The sequence below is a fragment of the Terrapene carolina genome, unplaced genomic scaffold (assembly GCF_002925995.2).
Source record: "Terrapene carolina triunguis isolate 2854851 unplaced genomic scaffold, T_m_triunguis-2.0 Scaffold136, whole genome shotgun sequence".
Taxonomy (NCBI): domain Eukaryota; kingdom Metazoa; phylum Chordata; order Testudines; family Emydidae; genus Terrapene; species Terrapene triunguis.
Genome location: NW_020664487.1, coordinates 4,862,702 through 4,887,937, shown reverse-complemented (window position 1 = coordinate 4,887,937; position 25,236 = coordinate 4,862,702). Strand labels below are relative to the sequence as shown.

At 44.9% G+C, this 25,236-nt stretch overlaps 1 protein-coding gene across 1 annotated transcript in view; it reads right to left on the bottom strand.

Moving 5' to 3' along the window:
• Positions 1–224: 224 nt before the first annotated feature.
• NPFFR2 (neuropeptide FF receptor 2) overlaps positions 225–25,236 on the bottom strand; it is a 38,145-nt gene continuing 13,133 nt past the window's right edge. Inside the window, exons 2-6 of the mRNA XM_026653350.2 lie at positions 12,042–12,101; positions 10,021–10,140; positions 8,727–9,066; positions 3,474–3,573; positions 225–1,342 (exon numbers count right to left, since the gene is read on the bottom strand). Of these exons, the coding sequence (XP_026509135.1) occupies positions 499–1,342; positions 3,474–3,573; positions 8,727–9,054 (1,272 nt within the window). The 5' untranslated portion in view covers positions 9,055–9,066; positions 10,021–10,140; positions 12,042–12,101 and the 3' untranslated portion in view covers positions 225–498. The remainder of the gene's footprint in view (positions 1,343–3,473; positions 3,574–8,726; positions 9,067–10,020; positions 10,141–12,041; positions 12,102–25,236) is intronic.

The following is a 25,236-nucleotide window of genomic DNA, read 5'->3' as shown; positions in this document are numbered from 1 at the left end:
GGATATTAAATAAATCAATAACTTCTTCAGATTCTACTCTGACAAAACTGTTGTATGGATTAATAGCAATAGCATTACATGCTGTAACATTTCTCTAACAAAACTTTATGCAACCCTGTTTCACCTATTCTGAGAACAGTGTAAAACTAAACCAATACAGGCCTGATTCTGCTCCCCAGTACACCAAATGTAAATCAGGAGCATCTCCATTTAAATCAGTGGTCTTCATTCTGCTCTCACTTATACCATGTTTATGCCTGTGTAATGCCACTGACTTCAATGGAGTTGTTCCTGATTTACTTTGGTATAAAGGGGGGCAGAATTAGGCCTCATATCTAGTCCAAGCAACCAGCTATTCTACAAGTTATATATACTTTACAATAGTAACATCTTAAGATGTGTTTTGTTTTGTTTTGTTTTTGCCAGTGAGGGATTAAATCGTGTGAACCTCACACCACATCAGACTCTGCCAAGGAATAAACCAGTTCATAGCAAATTTCATTTTACTCCATTGTTGTTGGTTGCCTTTTCTAGGTCTTCCATCATCAAGTTCTGCTGGTTGTTCATCCAGTTCCCTCTCTGAATTGGTTTCTCCTCATCCTTGGCATTTTGAGAAGGTTGGTCCTCCAGCAGCTGGTGGGTGGTTGCCGGTAATATGGCATTGCTTTGGCCCCGCTGGGAGTAGAACTCCCTGCGCATCATTTCCCCGGAGCAGAGCTGAAGCTTAAAGGCTGCCTGGAAGCCTCGGCGAAAGTTCTCGTTGAAGAAGCCATAGATGATCGGGTTGATGCTGCTGTTGAAAAAGGCCAGCCAGTGAGCGAAGGGGTAGATGTAAATGTTGATGATCTGCAGCTGGACCTCCGTCAGATTGGCATAGTCTGAGAGCATCATCAAAGTCCACAAGGGGAGCCAGGACAGGATGAAAAGTGAAGCCACAATGATGAGCATTTTGATCACCTTCTGCTTCTTCTTGGACACGGAGTGGCGCTGCTCCTGGCTCTGTTTTCCCCCTACAGGTGCTGCTTTGTTGAAGAGCGCGATCCCTATCCTAGCATACATAATGACGATGAGTGAAAGGGGGGCCAGGTAGATGTTGGTAAACAGCACCGTTGTATAGATCTTTCTCATTTCCTGATTGGGCCAGTCCTCCCGGCACCAGTATATAGGGCTGGTTTGATTGCTATAGCCAAGGATCACCCTGAAATACTTTTCCTCTTGTACCTGCAACATGACTGCAGACGGACACATGATGGCGATAGCCAGAACCCAGATGACTGCTAGAATGACAACCGCAGTTGATATGGTGAGCTTCTGCTTAAATGGGTAAACAATGCATCGGAACCTGTAGTGAACAGAATGCCAGAGAATAAATCTAAAAGCCACATAATCAAGGTCAATAAAACCCAGTTCAATCATTTATTTTAAACCTAAGAAATACGGATGTGCAGTGAGGGCCTCAGCTGGTGTAAATCAATGTACTGACGTCAGCGGAGTTTTGCATTTTACACCAGCTGAAGATCTGGCCCATGATTTGTAACGGGGGTCCTCAAACTTGACAATGTGGTCCATATGTCAGAAATTGCCTTATAGACCGTTCCTTTCTCATTCACGATTGGCTGGGCCACCTCCCTGCCCAAAGACAATTGAATAACATCCCTGTGGCAACGGCAATTGCTGCTGACGTGGAAAGGTGGCATTAGGAAAGTATTTCATGTAGTTTTAGGTGTCTCAATGTCACTTAGCAGCTGGACATAAGGAGGAGGAGCCAGCAACATGTGACCAATCAGTTCTGCTGGCCACCAGCGAAGTATGCATGGGTAGCACATGGACCACAGTTTTGGAATGGCTGATTCATAAACATTTACTTCCACTGCAAAACAGCCTCTCTCGCTGGGCCTACCGTACTCGCGGAACAAGGAGTTTTCTACCATGCTGCACAGCTTAGGAAGGAGGGGCACAGCCTGGGGGGTTTGGTCTATTGGCCAGAGCATTGGGCCAGGCCCCCAGATGCAGCGCTGTATACACAGCTCTGCCTCGTCTCTGTTGTACGACACGGGACAGTCACATCAAATGTGGTCCTACTCACTGACAGCACTTGCCATTAAAAAAGGGTCAGACTCAGCAAATGGCCAATCTTTCGTTGAAAAAACATGTATTTTATGCTAATTTTGAACATCCCTCGACTGAATCCAAACTCGTGCTTAGGCAGACTTCTACATTGCCACAGGGGTGGGGCCAGCGGACGCTGCCTGAAGAGCCTGCAGCTGCTTCAAAGAAGGGCAAGGGTGGAGTTGAAGGGAGAAGGAAGGGCTAGGAATCTGCAGCAGGAAGGGAGAGACATACCCCTGCTCCCAAAATGAGATGAGAGAGGCAGCAGGGGACTGAGGCGGAGCAACTGGCTACCTCACTGCCCCCAATGGTATTCTGGGAGGGGAACAAGGGAGAAACACCCTTCCCACAGCATTGAAGGGGCAGAAGTAGAGGCTGGGAAAGAGCATTTATAACATCCTCCCCTACCCCCAGGAGGGACCCAGAGCAGCCTGGCTGGGGGCTGGGAGAAGACACACATCCTTCATAAAAGATGGACCAGCTGGGAGGGGGGAGGAGCTCTTTAGAGTAGGCCAGCGGGCTAAGTCCTGAGACTCTGAGCACGGAATTGCCACCCCTCCTGCTGCTGCTACAGACCTGGGAGGGGCCCTTCTGGTCCCAGCACCTCTTTGATCTGCCACCTGAAGGGAGAGTAGCAGACACAGGGGCTAGGTCTACACTACAGCGGGGGGTCGACCTAAGATACGCAACTTCAGCTACGTGAATAGCGTAGCTGAAGTGGCGTATTTTAGGTCGACTTACCTGGCTGTGAGGACGGCGGCAAGTCGACCGCTGCCGCGCCGCCGTCGACTCCGCTACCGCCTCTTGCCGCGGTGGATTTCCGGAGTCGACGGTAGAGCCATCAGGGATTGATTTTATCGCATCTTCACTAGACGCGGTAAGTCGATCCCCGATAGACCGATTGCTACCCGCCGGATCGGCGGGTAGTGAAGACGGATCTGCCAGTCTCCTCCAGGGCACTCTACCCAGACCGGGATGGGTGAATTCCTTGCTCTGCTGGGGGATGGGGACTCACAGGCTTCTCTTCTCTCAGCAGCAGATCAGAATTTTAGACCCGTTGTTCTCAGCTCTGCAAGCAGCAGGTGGGATAGCTGAAGCCACACTAAGGGGGTTCCCCTGCAGTGCCTGCTCCTCTACCATCTTTATGGAAATTAAGTGGGGGGAAAATGATGATGGCCAGCCACACTTTAACCTAGCTGTGCCTCATTCTGCCCATCCAGAAAATGGGCACAATACACCCCATCTCATCAGGGTGTAATGAGGATGAATTGGTAATTGTAAAAATGCTGGGGATCCCGGGATGATGAGCAATATATTTTTGATTTTTTAATGAATATTGGTTTCAGAGCTTTACATCATCTTACCTGTCAACTGCAATTGCAACCAAAGTGAAAACAGAGGCTGAGACGGAGATTCCCTGGACCATCCCACTCATTTTGCAGACCATGCTCCCAAAGGGCCAGCCTGGAAGGTACAAATTGAAATAACCCTAGAAAGGTAAATTGCCTCCATTTCACTTCAATGCTGAAGGCTCAGCGAAGGAGCATCCTTCCCAGAACCCTCCCAGAGCTGAAGTGCTCCCCCCAGGCATAATGCTGTCCAAGTCCAGGTGAGTGATGGTGCACAGTGACCCACCACAAGGTAATAAAAGGGGGCAGAGATGTTCTTCTGATGACCCTGATAGCAGCACACATGCATCTGAAGCATTAGCTTGAGCACCGGTTAGAGCAGCATCATGTGAGAGGAAAGGAAGATAGACACTATAGCTGCAATGGTCTCACATGCTTCCATATAAAACAGGGACCTTACCTTACAGAGGTATAACTTTCACCTTGTCCTAGCCCCCCACAGTATGTATCAACTTAGGCTCATTAGAATTGGTTAATCACTTAAACTCATTCCTGGTTACCAACAACTTACACACTATCCTTTACATGTCATCTCTGAGTTTGACCAACAGAGTCTACTGAATCTAACAGAGTAATGGCATCTAATCTGGGGAAACGCACGTGCCATGGGGTAGAAAGGAGGAATGTAGCAAGAAAAGCAATAAGAACAAGATATAGGAAGATGTGTGTTGAAGACGACCACGTCTTATTTTAAATTACACTTTCTGGTTTCTCAGCATGTAAATTCCACCAGCAAAGACTACTTCAAGCCCCCTTACAAATGTCTGAGTGTGAGTAGGGCTAATGGAGTGTGACTGTACATCTAACAGAGACTGCCTCCTTCACCACCTCTGAACATGTTTAATTCCCAACACTGATTGCAAAGAGTCATAGTAATAACTCTATACCTTTCATCACAATGTATTGGTTGGCAGGTGTCCATGTCCCAAACTGCAATAATGCACCAATCAAAAGCTCATTTTAGACAGCATGTCCCTCCCATTTCCCACCCTCTTTTTATCCAATGAGCTGGCTGCATGGCTCTGAAGGTCCTGCCAGCCCTTTCCTAAATTTCCAGAATGCCTCGGTATCATTTCTGGACCTGTGTGCATTTTCACTGCCATTCGACCATTTTGGAAAACAAAAAGTTTTTATATTCTATTGAATGTATCCTTATGTGAATCTTTAAATAAATAAATAATATATATATATATATATATATATATATTAGGAAAATATGCTTTTATGCAACTAGCTCAAATATAAATAAATAAATGCAAACGGTCAGAAGAATAAAAGGGGAAGTGATGAGATATATTGTATGGATTTTCCAAATTTTCATAATTATACAGCAAGTTTACCTCACTGACTAGGTCACTTACAATATTCATATCATTATTAAATATGATTCATAGCTTAATATATAGCAGTTCCATGACTGTCACACCTGGATTAAACATTCATCATTTGTGAATTGAGAAGGAAGTTATATTTCCAGGATTCAGCATACAACCCCCTCATTTCAAAAGAAATCTGATGAGGTTCAAGAAGGACAAGTGCAGAGTCCTGCACTTAGGATGGAAGAATCCCATGCACTGCTACAGACTAGGGACCGAATGGCTAGGCAGCAGTTCTGCAGAAAAGGACCTACCGGTTACAGTGGACAAGAAGCTGGATATGAGTCAACAGTTTGCCCTTGTTGCCAAGAAGGCTAACTGCATTTTGGGCTGTATAAGTAGGGGCAGTGCCAGCAGATCGAGGGACGTGATCATTCCCCTCTATTCGGCATTGGTGAGGCCTCATCTGGAGTATTGTGTCCAGTTTTGGGCCCCACACTACAAGAAGGATGTGGAAAAATTGGAAAGAGTCCAGTGGAGGGCAACAAAAATGATTAGGGGGCTGGAGCACATGACTTATGAGGAGAGGCTGAGGGAACTGGGATTGTTTAGTCTGCAGAAGAGAAGAGTGAGTGGGGATTTGATAGCTGCTTTCAACTACCTGAGGGGGGGGTCCAAAGAGGATGGATCTAGAGACTGTTCTCAGTGGTAGCAGATGACAGAACAAGGAGTAATGGTCTCAAGTTGCAGTGGGGGAGGTTTAGGTTGGATATTAGGAAAAACTTTTTCACTAGGAGGGTGGTGAAGCACTAGAATGGGTTACCTAGGGAGGTGGTGGAATCTCCTTCCTTAGAGGTTTTTAAGGTCAGGCTTGACAAAGCCCTGGCTGGGATGATTTAGTTGGGAATTGGTCCTGCTTTGACAGGGCCAGCTCCAGGCACCAGCCGAGCAAGCTGGTGCTTGGGGCGGCAGATTCTATGGGGCAGCATACTGCCCAATCCTAGGTCGGCACGGCAGCTTTTTTTTTTTTTCCGCCGATCCGGCTGCCCTATAGGGGGCGGCGGCGCGGAGGAGGGGAGCGCCCTGCTGGGAGCAGGCTGCGCGCTCCGTCTGCCCCAGCTGGTGCCAGGTCTGTAGTAGGCCCGGCAGGGCAGCCCGTATCCTTTCCTCCCCGCCGACCGGAGCGGCGCGGAGCCCTCCCGGCAGGCGGCACGGCGGTCGGGGCTGCGTGGCAAGCGCCCCGCTGAAGCCCTGCCCCCCCCCTTCTCTCTCTCCCCCCGCTCCCTCTCCCTACCCCTGCTAGCCGGGGCACGTCTGCAGCGCAGGGAGTCCCCCTGCACCCTGGCTCTGGCCGCCCCGCAGGTTTTTGTTTTTGTTTTCCTGCTTTGCCGTTCTGGCCGCCCCGATTTTTTTTTTCTTTTTGCTCGGGGCAGCAAAAAAGCCAGATGTATTATAGTAAAAAAAGAGCACGAAAATTTTTTCACAGTCTATACTTTTCTATCTGTTTGAAGTATAGAGATAAAAATTGCAACAGCTGTCATCCACACAAACTCCCATCCACACTTCCCTAGCATTCTTTTCCTGATATCTGATGGTAATAGGGTGGTAAAAGAGATGTTCATTGTGTACCAGCCTCTCCATTTCCTTCTGATAAACATTTTGATGTTTCATCAGAGGCCTAATGAACAACAAATAACATTTTTATCTCTGTGCTGCAAACCATTACAAACTTATGGATTGCTGCTTTTTTTTCTGGCTCTTTTTTATTATCATACACCTCTGTGAATGAGGGGTTTGTATTCTCCTGGAAATTAAAATTGCTTAACTTACATCCAATATAAGAAAGAAATACAGCATTGTAAACTGTCTGCCAGAGGTTTTGTTTGTTTGTTTTCTCTTGTTTTTTGAATGCTATGTTTTCCATTAGGCAAAACTACCAAAATTAACAGACTTCTTGCATAGTTTGAGCCAAAGGGGCTAATTTCCAATAATTCAAAGTTACGGGAAGAAATACATAACATTTATGAGTCGGTGGGAGAAATATAGGAATATTTGGGGGCGGGAGGCTCAGGGCTTGTAATACTATTAGGAACTCTTTATTAGTTTTAAATAAACATGTAAGAGGGAATGTGGAAAAATGTATTTAGCTATGTTAGATAACTGTAGATGTGTGCTCCTTTTGGTGGGTACTATAGTTTAAATCTCCATTTAACGATAGCAGCAAAGTTGGTGTTAGCTCAGTAATCAGGGTAAAAATTCCTCTACTATTTTAACATTGTACACTAGTGTATGGGCTAAGATTAGGCAAAAAACAAAATAAAGATGCCTTTTATTTTATATGTTCAGAAAACGAAAATCAGTAGCAATAAAACCAAAGTCTATGCAGTCATTCTTCAAATATTGACGGCAGACTCTGAGATCCAGAATGCATGTGGGAGCTTAGATAAAACATAAAATAAAAGATACTTGGAACACAAAGTCTTGACTTATCTTTAAAAAACAAAACACGTATTATTCAATGTCTTAGAAGTAATACAACCCATACAATGGGCTATGGTCTTAACCAGACAAATTCCAAACTGTGTCTCTATATCCCATGTGGTTTGAGTGCCATTATGTTGCACTGCTCACGTATTATGCATACCATTATATGTGTTAAAATAATTTGAAATTAAATAGATTTTTAAAATTTGATACATAAATCTAGATGAATATTTCTCTGATAGGTACACAAATGCTAGACAGGCTCTTTTGTCAATAGCTACTGGTCAAAAATATTGGGGTTTTTTGTTTGTATGCTTGTTTTAGTCTAACACAACTCTGGTCAATGGTTCTTTATGCTGTGTCCTTGAAACTAATACATTCTTTGTAATTCACAAATGATAAATTTCCATGACAGGTGACAAATGCATACTTATAAACTGCTTCTATAGGGTATTTTATATCCTATGCAATTAATTAGGTAAAAATGTACTAAAATTAAAAGGCCTCTTATGCAGTTTAAGCCAATAGGTACTAATTTCTAATAAATGTAAAAAGATAAGAAAGGTATTACTTTGAGCAAATGGAATATGAATAGAGATTAAACCTGTGATACCTCTAGGGGTTCTCTACCAGTTTTGAAAGACAGCTGCTACCAGATTTTAAAGACAGCTGTTGGAGGGATTTATTAGAAAGAGGAAACTTTATTCCTGGTTGAAAATTAAAAAACATATATGGCTAACTAGTAGATGGTGTACAGGTTTTTTTAAAAGTTTGATAAATCTAGATGTGTGCTTCTTCTGATTTTGGTATTTAAGTTTTAATTTGCATTTTAATATGCTACTATGTATAATTCCATAAAAAGTCATAGGGTTAAAGAAAACCTCCCGCTGACTCAGGAAAATGTGGTACATTTTAATGTGCTCTGATGTACAATTCCATTAAAGATTATTCAAAACTAGCTTTTGATTGGCAGCCAGGGACTGGACTGGCTCCCTTTTGTACATCTGAGTAGCCTCAGGGCATGGTAACTCATGCCTCCAACACACATCCCTGATGCCAGGGGGAGTTGGAAGTGGCGGTGAAGAGCTAGCTGTGCTGACTTTTTACCACTGTGGGGGTGGGGTTCACCCTTGCTAAGGGTAGTGAGACCACCTATGCTGTGATTGCAGCTTCCTGGCCCTTTGAACTGCTCTCATGATGCCCAGAAGCCAAAGCAGGGGCCAAAGATCTGGCTCTGCTTGTTCTTGAACTTGATATATATTTAGGGCTCTAGTCCAGGGCAGGCTTAGGCAAAGATTCTTGTTGGTTCTTATTTTGTCTGAAGCATTTTCACATCCCGAGTGAGGACCAAACGCTGTAGGAGATTTCCATGATCGCGCCAACAGTTATATCATCAGGTTCTACCTACCTGCTATGATGTTATCCAGGAGAGTAGTGGGCATGCAGAATATCCCCACCAGTAAGTCACTGACAGCCAGATTCAAGATGAAGAGGTTTGTGACTGTGCGCATGTGCTTGCTCCTCAGAACAATGAAGCAAACCACTCCATTGCCAAGCATACACAGGAGGAAGATGAGGAGGTAGGAGACGATGAAGATGGCTGCCACTAGTGGCTGATGAAGGTAGAAGTCCACATAGGAAATGTTGTGGTCTGGGTATGGATACTTGTATGTGCCATTGAAACTCTGCATGTGAGGCCAACTGAGTGAAGAATTGGAATCCACTCTCTCATTCATATTGAATTGTACCTTGTAAGATTGAAAAAAGAGCACATTATAATATGCCTGAAAGCTGCCTAAAGGGATCCATGTGCCCATTTCCCATTAAAATAGGCACTGCTGCTGTATTATAATCTTGTAATACCTGTTCGTACAAACACTTATATATACCACATCTGGCACCTGCAGTCTGCCCACTCATATTTGCCAGGACTGATTATAGCAGCCCATCATCTGAGCAGCCACAAACAGCTGCTGCTTTTTCTTTCAAAATATACAATGTACCATAGAAGTTATTCCTTCTTTCCTTCACTAATTTGGGTGCTGTGGTTTCTGGGTGTCCAATTTGAGACAGCTTGGGCCTCCTGTTCAGACATGGCTTCTGCAGGCGCTCAACGGGCTGTGTTTAAAATTGGGCACCCAAAATTAATGGCCACTTTAAAAAATGTGGGCCTTTCCATCTGGTAATTCACACCCCTCGGAGCTAGAATAAGGAGATTTCAGTCATTAGAAATCTAGGAATCCTCCTTTTCCAATGGGATGAGGCTTTTGTTTCTAGCAACTGTAGATCATAAGATATCATGAGACTTTAACATCAGGATATTTCTACTGTGGTACATATAGCTATGTATCTAAGGGCTGGTCTACACTAACCCCCCAATTCGAACTAAGATACGCAACTTCAGCTACGTGAATAACGTAGCTGAAGTCGACATACCTTAGTTCGAACTTACCGCGGTCCAGACGCGGCAGGCAGGCTCCCCCGTCAACTCCGTGTACTCCTCTCGCCGAGCAGGAGTACCGGAGTCGACGGCGAGCACTTCTGGGTTCGATTTATCGCGTCCAGACAAGACGCGATAAATCGAACCCAGAAGTTCGATTGCTTGCCGCTGAACCAGCGGGTAAGTATAGACATACCCTAAAAGGGGATGTGGTAATTCTGTTTTCTGTGAGCTGCACCTTCCAATGAAGAGAAGTTGCTACCTGCTTGCAATGGCAGCTGTGAGACCGTTGATCTTTTGTGTTTCACTTCAGGTGCAGAGTATTAGTGAATCACTGTTCTCTCTCGCACACGGAGACTTTATATTAGTTGTTTCTTCTTTCCTTTAACAAGAAATAAGACATTTAAACCAGGAAATGCATATTTTGTGCTTAGGATCATATAGCAGTTAAGGTGCTGGCCTGGAACTCAAGATATCTGGATTCATTTCTGGCTCTGCCACTGACTTCCAATGTGACTGTGGGTAAGTCATTCTTAATCTCTCTCTGCCCCAGCTCCCCATCTATAAAAAGTAAATAATACTGCTTTTCCCACTTTTCGTCCATCTCATGTATTTGCATTGTAAGCTCATTAAAGCAGAGATCATCTCTCACTCTGTGTTTGTACAGCACCTTGCACCGTGGCTCTCTGATCTGGGTTGAGGCATCTAGGTACTACTGTAATAGGATTTATAAATAATAATAATAAATACTGAACTATGTTTCTTGGAGCTTTATTTAATTTGCTTGCTTGTAAAATGTTTCCCATCTTTGTGCCTTCCTTGGGTATATTAGAAAACCTAACCAAGTTCTGCATCATCCTGGAATGCAGTAGCTTTGACTAACCAAGAATCATAGAGTGTCAATGTTTGTTAGTATTAGAGATGAGGTGGGAGTGTTTTGATGACATGGGCATCTGAGTCTGACAGCGTCAAACTTGTATCAGTCATTGCCCACAGATATTTCAACAGTGTTGTTGACTCTTCTAGAGTGACCTTTAGAGGCAACGTGATTGGTGCAGTTTTCTCTTCCCCACCCCACCCCACCCCAAAGAACCCACTCGTCAAACTACACACAGTACCCTATTGAAAATAACACTGTAAGCCAAATTGTGACCCAGCTCCCTCAGCTGTGCCAAGGAGTCAGGGATCATAGGCAAGCTCAGCCATTGAATCCCAGTAATAATACTGTATTGATGGTAGCTCAATAGATAGGTGCGGCTGAGCATGTTTGAATGCAGCTGGTTAACATTTCCCCCTGAACCATTCACCTGCCTTGGAACTTCAGAACACCTTGCAGAATTTCACACTGCAAAGACTTGGTCTAACATATTTTTCAGTTTTACTATGACAAGGTTGCTTCATGAACCATAACATTTTGCAAACAAACTAGAAGAAAGCGCATGGAATTTAAAACCCGTCTTTCCCCTTATTTGTTACCATCAATGTTTGAAGTGCTTTTTTTTCGCTCCCACCTACATATCGGGGCATAGAATGTAGGGGTTTAGGGACAGATTGTAAAGCCATTCCTCACATGAGTGACGTTGTCATCAGTGGAACTGCTTTGTGCGGAAGGGGTTCACAAGCTGGCCCTGAGTGTTTAGACTGATTTAGTCAGAATAGAAAAAACTAAGAGGTAGAACCCTCCCATGCTGCACCCATGGCACACCAAAATGGGATGCCGCTCACAGGAGTTGTGCAGCTGTAAAGAGAGACAAGGAAATTATAAAAGTGTTAGCTTTTCCGTTGCTTAACTACTCCTTTGTAACCAAGAGCTGAGCCTCGCTTGCTCACAGTTCTCTGTGCTAGCCCAGCTCTGCTTTTACTGTGTTTTAATTTTTATTTAGAGATTTTTGTCTCTCTCTTTTCAAACTTTGTTTCACTTTGCATGTGTGTAATTGGTGGCAGAGACTGCACACATAGGGCTATGCTTTTGTCAGATGTTCGTAAGTCCGGGAACCCGGTCATTGATCTCAGAGAGAAAGGGGTCATTAACTTCAGAGGAAAAGGGGATCATTTGATCAAAAATGAGGGCTCTGCAAGGACTGTCCCCAGCAGGTGCTGTGTGGGAGCTAGTATCGACCAATGTGAGGACAAGGATTGCTACAGAACAAGAGGATTGCCTGGTGAGCGCAGTTACAATACGTCACCCAGATGTTCCCCAGGTTTGCAAGTCCATACATCTCAAAAAATGAGTGGACACCAATCCAACCAAAATGGCGGGCAGTGGGCACTGTGGGTACTTACCTACCGCCTCTGAAAAGCAGGCCTCAAGTCCCACAGCAAATCAGCCTTCTTCAGAAAAGCCTTCCAATGGAGAAAAAGAGGAAAAGTTTGTTATGAAACCCTTTCGCATTATATGTCTTGTATAGAGAGTAACGTTCTAGATCACTGCCTAAAATATATCCCAGTAGTACATAACCCTTTATGGGCCAGATCCTCAGCTGATGTAAATAGGTGTAGCTCTGTTGCTGGCCCTATGCTTGTATACAAAACTATAAATAAAATTAAAAGGAGGGGAAAAGCAAAAATCTTTGTGTAGGAAAGATTTTTGTTCTTCACCTTGAACCTGAAAGACAAAACAAATATTAATAATGCAGCTGACAAAATATTTCCACCACACTTCCACCAACTCTCGAGGGGTTATACTGTGCAGACATTTTAGATTCATCCTTTCTTTATATTTCACATTTATATATTTATATTTTTTGCCCTCTAGATCCAGTAGAACTGTGAGATCCTGCACATTCTTAATCATAATCTTAACCCATATCAGACTCTTAACCTGTGTGACACAACCCATGTAAAACGGATATTAGACACCAGATTACACCTACATTGATGTTGTGACATCTACAGCGACTCCAGAGGCCCTAATCTATTTTTAGCACCCAAGTGGTTTAAACCAATTCTCGGTTTTATCTTCCAGATGGAGACTTCGAAACTCAACTAAATTAGGTACTGAATAAGGTCAGATTTCTGTCCAACATACAACTGACAATTTGGAAGTAATTTAATTAAAACAGGCTTATTTATTTATATACTGATCAGGCATATCCAACTAGGTCAAAGGAGCAGTGTTGATTTTAATTAATAAGACCAACTAACCTCGTATTAAAATAGGTGACAAAAGACACACCAATAATCAGTAAGAAAGGAAGCTCTCAAGACACTTCCCATATTTGTTTCTCTTGACTGGGTCATAAATTGAACTTGGGAGCATCCATGAGCGTGACTAGTCATGGGGAGGGAAGGGAAATGTTGGCTGGATCTTCTTTTTTATGGAGAATTGTGACGGGCCCAAGAACGTTAAAAGTGTGTCAACAGAGTGTGAATATAGACACTGGCAAATAACAACGCCCGTCCCGGGGCTGGCCGTGAGGCAGGGTTCTGAAGAAGGGATGTGTATACTAGACCTGGAATGGTGTAAATTCCCACGCTAGCTCTGATCTATGGCAAGGGAAAGGCTCTGCCATCAGGGAGGCAGCAGGAAACTATACTGCCAAAGATAGCAGTGTAGATAGGGCAGGCACGGCTTGGGCATGGAGAGAGAGAGAGAGAGAGAGCTGTGTATGGTACATACCCACAGGGTTCAGACATGTCTTTACTCGTCTAAGCAGCCCCTAACCATCTACACTGCTATTTATACTCATGCTAGGGGCATGCAGTGCATGTCCTCTATCTACCACCATAAGATCTGTGCAGTACAGACGAACCTCCAGAGCCAGGCTCTGAGTAGCTCAAACGTGACTTGGGATGGGACCTTATTCCACTGCTGGGCTGACTAAGATAAGGACACATTCTGTCCCAGTGGAAACACCAAAAATTGGGGGGCAGTCCTGATTTATTTTAAAAGTGGTATTTGGCTTCATTTTGTTACTAAGCAAGACAAGTCTGTGGGGATGCCCAGCTACCAACATTGCAGATTGCTGCTGAGACTCACTGAGATACTTAATGAAAAGTAAATGAAACACCAAGGAATGAAGCAGCATGTGTAAGCAATGCTGCATCACCAATTTGTCTTGCAGGGTAAACAAAGCACCGTAACATACCTTTATAAAGCTAATAGGATTGTGCAATCAAAATGGAAAAAAATCACACCCGTGCGGAGGGCCAGCGAGAAACTGCTGCAACAGTTAAAACTCACAGCCTATTTGGAAGGCTTAAGTGGGACACTGGCAGTACAGTCAACTCCACATGTTCTTAAAAAGCAGAAGTCAGTCCCCAAAAAACCATGAGATTTAAAAAAAATAATAATACATTTTTGCTTCTTTTTATTTGCCTTCCGGTTTTGAGCCTCTGAGGTCCACTTGTTTCAAGTTTTCAACCATGAGGACTAGGAATTTACTTTTTATTTTAAAAGAAAGCTGAGATTCTTATAGAATCACTTGACCCCAGTTGCTAGGGCTTTAAGGAGAAGACCAAATATCAGGGAAGCTGGCAACACTGCAATGGTGCAAAGACCTTGCACTGCTCTTTTGCAATGGCGTGAATTTCATGCTATATTGTATTCCCTGATTTGCATGGCTCCCGGAGAATCTTTGCCATCAAAGGGCAGCAGAGGGGTAGGGGAGGAGATGTCATTGCAGGGAAAAGACAGTTGTGTTTGTATAGTTCCAGAGATCTATAGATTTTAGGGGATGAACTCCCTGCCATTTCAGAGAAAGAATTAAGAGGAAAGACCATCAACCAGATGTGCCATTGCTCTGCGCCCTATGTTGTCATTTATATCAGTGCAAAATGCTACTATTCTGATTTAGAAGGGTTTTACAAACAACTGCACAAGGAGTGGGGCAACTGAGAATTTGGGTCCATGGGTATGTCTACACTGCAATTAGACACCCATGGCTGGCCCGTGCCAGCTAACGCAGGCTTGTGGGGCTTGGGCTAAGGGCTGTTTAATTGTAGTGTAGACGTTTGAGTTCAGTCTGCCACCTCGCAGGGTCCTAGAGCCTGAGCTCCAACCCAAGCCTGAACACCTACATCACAATGAAACAGGGCCTTAACCTGACCCCTGCAAGCCCTGGTGGGGGCCAGCCACAGGCGTCTAATTGCAGAGTAGACATACCCCATGAGTACAAAGTCTGCTGTCATTAGTATGACTCTTTAATCAATGGGGAAATTGAATTAATGCATACAACTAAAGCAAGCTACCTTGACAGGCGTTCCTATCTAGTGCACTGTTTCCTGCAAACGCACATCTCTGCCCCTTCACTTACATCCGCAAGATTCTACCTCCCTGTCTTTTAACGAATTAACCCTAAAGAGACTGTGATTTTCTCAAGTGTGTGTGTGAATCCAAAATTATTCCCCAAATAAATACCCCCAAATAAATTGGGATACGTTTTGGTCTGTACTCTAACTCTTCTGGAGCAATTGGCTGCAAATATTCCACAGTTAAAATCTGGGCTGTTTTTAGTGAACACCTAGGGCCTGTTTCACCTCTCTGCTACTCCCGTTCTGTGCCAGTGGAACTCTGCTGGAACCAGGGTTGCTACACCAGGGTGAAATTGCAGTAACCCGGTGGCGAGTCAGATTTCTGGAGTAGCCACCATGGTACGTTTCTTATTCCCTGGTTAGATGAGTTCAGAGCCTTGGAATCAGCTTCCTGGGGTGAATATTATAAATTGTAAATTCACTCTTCTCAAACATTTTGTAGTGTTTGTTTCAAATTCACAGCTTTAGCAAACATGGCTGGCTGTAAACTCGTTCACTGGACTGTTCAAGGGAAGTGAACCCAGAAAGGGGCGGAAACACAATAGAAGCTAATTCACAGTGAATTGTTTTGCAGCGTTCGTCCAGCTGTACTCCTCTCATTCAAGCCCTCCGTTGGAAGACACTCCTAGCTATACATAATAACACTTTTATATACTTACAAAGAAGAATTATGTGAAACAAACAACTTCAAGCCGGGGGGAAACGGCACTTCCAAGGGGTAGCCTCCCCCTCTGCTATAGCAGTGCCCTTCTCCCTCTCACTGTTGCCCTGCTGTTGAGGTTTTGTCTTGCTTTTATATAGAATGTCCCTGGGCCAGGGAGCTTGAGCCAGATCCTGGTCTATGTGAAGTCTGCTTTGTGCTGCTCTGACATAAATGGCCAACTAAGGATTTCTGTAGCGCATGGGGAGTCCCCAAGCAGGGGTGCTGCAACAATGTTTATAGTGGGGGTGCTGATGATGGAAACCATGTGTTTGGTGTTTGTTATTACTACTTCAAGCCAGGGCGTGCGGCAGCGCCCCCAGCATCCATAGTTCCAGCACCTCTGTCCCCAAGTAGCACAGAGCCAGTGTAACCAGCCCAATGCCTCTTTGAGTCTGCAAAACAGAGAGTATGTTGGGGAAGACGTGGCCAGAGTCCTGTTCTGCTCCAGTCTTCCTCCATTGACACAATAACCTTTTGTGTGGAGGCACTTCAACAGGGCATCTGCTAGATCAACCTCAGGGCTACTCTAACTTATGCCAGGTCTACACTTAAAACACTACAGCGGCGCAGTTGCAGCACTTCAGTATAGACCAGGGGTTGGCAACCTTTCAGAAGTGGTGTGCCGAGTCTTCATTTATTCACTCCAATTTAAGGTTTCGTGTGCCAATAATACATTTTAACGTTTTTAGAAGCTCTCTTTCTAGAAGTCTATAATATATAACTAAACAATTGTTGTACGTAAAATAAATAAGGCTTTTAAAATGTTTAAGAAGTTTCATTTAAAATTAAATTAAAATGTTTAAGAAGTTTCATTTAAAATTCAATTAAAATGCGGAGTCCCCCCCGAACCGGTGGCCAGAACCCGAGCAGTGTGAGTGCCACTGAAAATCAGCTCGTGTGCTGCCTTTGGCATGCGTGCCATAGGTTGCCTACCCCTGGTATAGACACTCAATGCAGTAATGGGAGAGGTTCTCCCATCACTGTAGTTAATCCACCTCCCCAAGAAGCAGGAGCTAGGTTAACTGTAGAATTCTTCCATTGACCTAGTACGGTCTGCACCCCTGAACGATGTAACTAAGCCAATAAAAGTTTTCCGTGAAGACCAGCTCTTGAGACCAGTTCAACCACAGTGATCAGGGGCATACAGCACATTTGTCCCTCAGCTCCTGGACTGAGCTCGGCTTTGCTTGACTGGATCCAAGGACAGAGGGCCCTTTGACATTGTACTTGCCTGTAGAGCACCACATCTATATCTTTCATGTCCTATAAAGATGAATTACAATAATAAGAGAAACTTCATGAAGTCAAAGCACATTTGAAGGTGATGGCATTCTTGCATATTCTATAGCTGGTCTGAGATGAATGTGGCACCGTGAATAGTGTTATTCTTAAGGTTGCCAGGAATGAATATGAATCAGGAATATGAATTCCACTGCTTGGAGACTACTGTGTGGTAGGGAGCTCTTTGTTGGGTTGAAAGTGATGGAGGAGAGCATTGGCATGAAGGAGGAAAACAAAAAGGAATCTTTTATGCATGGACATGGGCCTTGCAGGTTAAAATAGACAAGGATAAGTAACCTGCAGAGGCTGAGAGGACAGACACATAAGTCATTTGATGAACAGGAAAATATCATAATGTGATGCATAAATTCTATGAGGTAATAAACAAAAATGATCTGTTTTAAAAACAGAGAGACAAGGCAGGTGAGGTAATATCTTGTATTGGACCAACTTCTGTTGGTGAGAGAGATGAGCTTTCAAGCTTACACAGAGCTGAAGAAGACCTGCAGAGGAGCTCTGTGTAGCTAGAAAGCTCGTCTCTTTCACCAACAGAAGTCGGTCCAATAAAAGATTTTACCTCACCCGTCTTATCTCGTTAATATCTGAGACCAACACAGCTACAACAACACTGCAAACTTTAAAAAAAACACTTGACAAGGGCACAGATGGCTGCATAATTACCTGCCTTTAAATGTCATGAGACAGAGAAGGGAGGAAGAATTGGCAGAGAGATTTTTTTTTTTAATATGCAAAATGAAAATCTGTGAAAGATGAGAGCCAAATCCTCAGCATTGTTCCACTGAATTAAATGCAAAGAGGCCAATTTATGTTAAATGAAGATCTAGCCGTGGGACTTTACCAAAGCCATGCTTTGAAAGGATAAGAAACGGGTTTTGACAGATACAAAGTCATTTACTGCAAGTATTTTATGAGTGTGGATACGCTGAAGGCAACTATAGTCAGGTAAGAGTTTTTGTTTGGAGATGTACTGAAATTAAAAAAAAAATGGCAAAGACAGCATTTATTGCACCCAATTGTCACATGCAATTGTTCTTTTTAAATCAAACAACCCGTTGAACACAGTCAAACAGCAAACAAATGAAATTCTGAATGAGACCAGAATTAAGTTTATGAATAAAAAAACCTTTCAAACCCTAGGAAGGGCCCATGTATCAAATGCCCAGTATTAAATAATGCTTTGGGAAGGATAACTCACTCCCTTTGAAGAGTTGTATAGCACTCTAGGCTCAACTCCTGAGCCCTGGACCTATCCCAAGATGTGAGGGGTGGACGGGGGCGGGGGGAGAATCCTCTCTCACATGCTGTCCAAGCCCCTCTGCACACAGAGAATGTAGGTCAGGGCTGCCAAGTGCCTCTCGTGTGACAGTCACGCATGTGTAGCCCAGCTGCCTGTCCAAATCTCAGTCTGAATATCGGGCGTCTGGCTGAGATGCAGGCAGAAGCTGCAGGGCCCACTGTTGGCTGCTAGAGGATGCTGTGGGACTTGGCTTCAGGACGTCAGGTCTCCTGTCTGCCATCCCCACTACAGAAGGTGAAAGGGGTTCAGTACTAGCCCCAGGCACACCGGCCCCCAGGCGGTGACACTCTGCCCGCAGCCAAACTCCAGACCACGAGAAAGATCCCTGCATCCCAGCCAGACCAGACTCCACTACCCCCAGCTACACCCCGGGCCCCTGCTCTCCAAAGAGATCTCAGCCCCCTTGACGGACCTCTGCTTTCCTCCTAGACAGCACCTATTCACCAACCCCGGCTCTGTCATATCCCAGGATCCACCCATCCCCAACAGCACCCAGGACCCACCTGCATACCTGAGCCATACATGCACCCACCCCTGAAAGCGCCCTGCTACCCTCAAGCAGCACCCAGACACTCCCAGCTATTTCAGACCCACTCCACCACCCAATACCCAGCAAACACCCTAGAACCTACTCACCTTACCCAGACACACACATACCCCCAGCACCCTCGTGTCACGGCTCTGGGCAACTGCACTTGTATTCCCCCTCTATGGTCCAGCAAGGGCACCCACTCTACGTTTCCAGCTCCCCAGCAATGGCTTCTCTCTCTCTTGTCTGACCAGGGATTTCCAGGCTGAATAGTTCCCTACCCTCACTGTGTTATTCCCCAGCAAGGTAAACTGCTGATGCCCACCTGCTTTACTTCTCCCCTCAGAGATGGCACGCAGTATTATTGCCACAGATTAAACTACCCCACAACTCTTTCTAAGCAAGCACATTTATTCTTAAGGTAAAAGTATTATACTGAAAACACATTAAAACAATAAAATAACTTACAGGCATGGTAACAGGTTTACCAGAGATCAGCCCCTGACTCCAACAAGGGCTCTGGATGGTGGACAGTTCTCCCAGTCCCACACCGGGATTTCCCTGTGGTTACAAGTTCATCACAGCGTCAGCTCAGAACAAGCATCCTCATGAGTAAGTCAGTCTTTGAACCTTCCCCTCAGGGCAAAGCTTCAAAGGCTCAGTCAGTAGGTGAGAATTTGCAGTCCCCTCTTCCAAATTCTTCCTAGAAATTCCACGTCACACGTATTGTCCCAACAGATTATTAGTGTCTGCTACATTGTTCAGCATAGTCTTTCGAAGCTCACAGTACTTCTCAGATATTGCACGGAGGCCTATCTACAAGTTCTCTACAATCCCACGCTAATACATGAACATTTGCATTTTTAATACACTGATCTCCTAAAATACCTGAATTTAATTCAGTAAGGCTTAATTGTAATTCAGTCATGTTTGTCCAGGATACTACAAGAAATGACCATAATTGTCCCACCCCCATTTAATCCCAAATTCCTAGACAGCCTCACACCTCCATACCTGCTCCAGTCAGGGCTGCCAAGTTCCATGTAGATCCCTGACCCACCTGCAACCCTGCTCGGGGAAGGGCCTATTTCCCATCACCCGAAATTTATGGTCACATGCAAATTAGTTGAAATTATGCAAATATTGTAAAATACGCACATACCTAGAAGTGCTGGCCTTATTCTCTATGGAAGGTGACAAGGTGGCTGATAGCTTGCTAGAAATGAGAAAAGGAGGGATTTCCCCAGTGAGGTATTGTCCAACTGTATATCAATCCTGCTCGAAAGTTTATGGGAGAAGTATAGGGTCAACAATTCCAGTCTTCCTCATATACCCCAAGATTAGCAGACTGGTTGACCAGTTTAATGGAGTCATAACTATGAAGTTAAAAACTTTTGCCAGTCAGCAACCACGTGACCGAGATGCAAGGAAGTGCCTAAAGGTTTCTCTTCTTTGGAACTCAAGCATGGCAGGAGGATCAGGGAACCCATGGACGTGGTAAGGTGTGAATGGAAAGGCAGCACCTCAGAGGCGGGGTGAGTCTGTGGTGGGATATATGCTGAACTTCCACAAAACAACTTGGGGAGTGTAGGGAGGCGGTGTGTGCCGGACACCTGAGTGGGCGGGGCCAGAGCACTCCAAGCCCGCCCCCCAGCAGGTCAGGTGCCAGACAGGAAGTATAGGAGCCCAACCCCAGAGCTCACTCGAGAGGCAGCCGCTGGAGAGGCCAGACGCCTCCAGCCCAGCTCCTGCTGGGGAGACTCCAGTAACCAGCGGCGGACCTGGAGATTGGCCTGACCGGCTGATACTCTACGCAGACCAGTGTGTGGGAGAGTCGCTGAGCCTACCCCTCGCCAGCTACCCCGACGAGTCGCTGAGCCTACCCCTCGCCAGCTACCCCGAGGATCCAATGGGGATCGACCCCCCTGAGGACACCACCTTGACACAGGTACCTCCAGAGAGGGGGTTGGGAAGTAGCCCGGGGGCAGCCGACCCGAGTCTGGCTGCAACATTGCCCAAACCCATGTCCGTGTGTTGCGGCCGGGATCCCCACTGACACAGCAGTGGGCCTGTGGCCGCTGCTAGGGCCCCGGGCTGGGACACAGCGGAGTGGGAGGGCCTGCGTCCCCCCTGCCACCCACCTCGCGGGTGGCCCTCTCCCAGGCTGCTCAGAGCCTGAAGCCTGGGTGTGTCATTTACCTGTTTGCTCAGCCCCTGCCTGAGGGTCTGAGCCTTGAACTCATCACTGCCCCGCCCTGCCCCAAGGCCTGGGCCTGTTAACTGCTAACGGTTACCCGCGTTTGCTCAGCCCCTGCCGGATGGCTTGAGCCAGGACTCCTGCGGCCCGACTGATTCCTCAGGGGCCAGTGCAGGGACTAAGGGAGGCAGTGTGGTTCCCTGCTGCCCCGGAGAGGGACGAGCCCCGACGAACCCTCCCTACACGGAGTTAACAGGGATGGCATGTGAGAATCATGCCAAGATCCAGAGAAAGCAGAAAATATGCTTGACTGCACCGCATGTGCTAGGACATGGGATTGGGTTTACAGAGAGGCAAACACAGACAGACTGATTACCATCTGTCAACCAATTAATACCTGATAGCCGAGGAAGACGACAGAGGTTAGTTTTAGATTTAGAATATATCCCCCCAGCCAGACTGAAATGCATATCCCCAAGAACAGTGGAAGAGCCCAATCAATAAGCAGCCTGATGGATTAGGCAGGGACTCGCAGAACAACCCGTGAGGTGCTACACTTACGTCTAAATGCCCATTGGAGAGAGAGTAACCTGACTCGGGGGAAGGTAGGGTTAGAAAAAAATGCTTTGGAAGGGAGAAAAAGAAGGCTTCACCTAGGCCTGGTCTACACTGGGGGTGGGGATCGATCGAAGATACGCAACTTCAGCTATGAGAATAGCGTAGCTGAAGTCGACGTATCTTAGTTTGACTTACCTCGCGTGCTCACGACGCGGGATCGACGGCCGCGGCTCCCCCATCGACTTTGCTTCCGCCTCTCGCCGAGCTGGAGTTCAGCAGTTGACAAGAGAGTGATCGGGGATCGATTTATCGTGTCTACACTACACGTGATAAATCGATCCCTGATAGATCGATCGCTACCCGCGGATCCAGCGAGTAGTGTAGACGTACCCCTCATATGATAATGAGCTTTAATACTGGAGCCTTGATAAAGAGGTTTTATGGGAGAGGAGGGAAATTCTTGCTCTCTGGACAAGATGGGGACTGGCACACTCCTCACAGAAGAGGTCAGAGCTAGGACATGCTCTTTAAACATGTGAGCCTTTCTTTTCGTTAAGTAAGCTGAGAGTACCTCAGCTAGTGAAGATTATGGGGAGTTTGATCTCGATCTGTCAAGCAAGCTGTTTTTGCTAGAACAACAGAGAGAAAATGGAATTAATAAATCTTGATTTAAGCAGTTGTATTGTTGTGTGGGTGTTTTCAAGCAGCTAGTGTCCAAGGAGAAAAGAACCCTGAAACCTTGAAGGAGAGGTGCTGGCCAGTAAGGAAACCTGCTCAGTTTTGATCAAAGAGCAAGCGCAGAGTTATCTTCTCTCAGTGAGGTGTATTGCAAAAGGCTACCGCGGTAACACACGGGGAAATGCTTAACGGACCAAGGCAGAGACTTCGGTTGACTGATGGTTGGGTCATAAAGTTCTGCCTTTCTCAGCTGTGGGTTCTGCAAAACATGCATTGTAAGTTGCCATTGTGTGTAACAGAATTTATAGCGAATGGGTTTCTCTTTTTTAAAATAGGAAAACTGAAATTACCAGGGGATTTTCAATTTACAGTAGAACCTCAGAGTTACCAACACCTCGGGAATGGAGGTTGTTTGTAACTCTGAAATGTTCATAACTCTGAACAAAATGTTATGGTTCTTTCAAAAGTTTACAACTGAACATTGACTTAGTTCAGCTTTGAAACTTTACTATGCAGAGGGAAAATGCTGCTTTTAAATGAAACAAGCACAGAAACAGTTTCCTTACCTTGTCAAATCTTTTTTTTTTTAAACTTTCCCTTTATTTTTTTAGTAGTTTACAATTAATACAGTACTATACTGTATTTGCTTTTCCCCCCCTCTGCTGCTGCCTGATTGCGTATTTCCGGATTCAAATGAGGTGTGTGGTTGACCAGTCAGTTCGTAAATCTGGTGTTTATAACGTTGAGGTTCTACTGTAGTTGAAAAGTCCAGTAAATCTTTAGGAAGATAGATGAATCCATGACACAAAGGTAATTCAGGGGATGAACTGGATCTGTAAGCGAATGGACTACCCTATTTGCCTTCTGAAGCTTGGATTCCAGCCTGACATGGACCCCTTGGGAAAATGAGTTTGATGGTCTGCTTTCAGTTCTTCTTTATAAACATCACAAAACTAATGTACTAAAGCTAAAAAGAAGCTCAAGACAAGAACAGCAGGAGTATTGTAGGTCCAACTGAGGGACGTTGGCAGAGCTGTTGAGAAATTTGCCTGGCACCTGCTTGTGTTGTCAAGGGATCTAACATGGTACGTGTGTAACTCCCATTAATGTTAACGAGAGCTAGGAACACATTAAATGAGGACTTGACCCAGATCCCTGGCTCAAGCCAGTGCTGTTAGTCCCTCACTTTCACAAGCACAAAATTCAAACACAAGTGAAAAAAATAATTCTTCACTAAATTGAGCTGCTAGTATTTTCAGTGCTAGGCGGAAAAAATAGGATTTTATCTGTTCTTATTCAGACCATTTTGTTTTACTCTTGAATGAAATAACACTTGCTATAATTTTGAGAAATTGATTATGAGATCACCTTCCAGACTACTTTTCTGAAGCAGAGATGAAAATTATGAATAGAATAATGTGAACACAGGTAGCCACATACAAATCAGCATCACGCTTTTTCTCACTAATTAACACCTTCCTCGGTACCCTGAGCAGACAAGCCAGGATTTGGGAGCTATGGAAACTGAACTGCCATATAGACTGGAACAGGAGTGGCATTTCCTAGTTTGGAGGGATTTCATAAAAGAATTTATGGTTATGTTAATGTCTGCCCTATATTTTTAACATTCATAACTCAGAAGTCCAACACTTTTTGACATGAAAGCAAAGCTGTCCATTGTATGCTTGGACTACAAGTTTACTTATTTGAGGGAAACGTATCCTGCCAGCACCCATCAGCCGAAGCACTGGGCTCCAACCCAACATAAAGAGACACCAAACTCTGCTGTGAAGCTCCTGCCAAGCATTTCAAAAATCCTTATGTTACAGCAGCATGAAAGAAAGCTCTGCAGGTCAGCAAGGATTCCTAGCCTACACCATTTAGACACTCCTGATCTGGAGAAGATTTTTCTGTGATTCTTGACAAGCAAGACTCACCTTTGCATCCTACTTCTGAGCCATGCTGAGCTCTCTTCGGCTGCAGCCAAAGGTTGGGCTGTTGAGCTAGCAGACTTGAAGAACTTACATGCAGAACTGGCAATGCTCTTGGAGTTTGCAAGCTCCATAGACAGAAATTTTCTGTCACCACCAGAACTTGTAGCCCCAAAGTTTGCTCTTGCAATGATTACAATCACTACAGGTGAAAGGCTCCCTCTTGTGGAGCTCATATGCTACACAGGAGCATAAAGATTGCATTACAGAATCTGTTTCTGCATTAAAATATAGAGCTTACTAAACGGAAAAATGTCTGTGTAGATATTATCGATGATATTATTTTAATTATGCAGGTAGTACTGCACTGCTCAACAACAGCAAAAGTCATTACTGTGTATGTGCACAACTGAGATTTTACTCTCTATGAATGGACCTTGCCAATGAAAAATACTATTCTGAAAGCTAGACACAAAGCTTTGACTACAGAGCTATTACAGTAGCATACCGCCTTCCCCCAAACCACTCTAAGATTGGCTAGGAAAACATGAGTCGGTACTTATGCCTCCCTATGGCTCATCCCTGGTGCACCTAAAACCACAATTAACTTCAGCAGACGTCTAGGGTGCCTAGCAAACTCAAGTGCAATAAAGCAAAAGGAGAAGTAATGTGAGAGTTGCTCACAGAACTGATCACTGAAGAAGATACTTTTCTAGGCTGCATCACTCATTTTTCAACTGCAAAAAATATATAACAAAAATGCCCTCTTCTGTTTTATTCTCCTTCTCTGTGGTGAATAACATCACCTAACCACACAGGGTCTGATGAAGATAAGTTTATTAAAGCTTGTGGAGCACTCAGACACTATAATGAGATCACCATAGAAATGCCCGGGAGGAAATTAATAATGTATTCAGGGCAGGGTTTGGATAGTGTGCGTTAAATAATACATGGGACCACACACTGAATGAGGATAAACAGAAATATTGAAAAACTTCCCATTCAGAGGTCCTGGGGGGTGGGGGGAAAT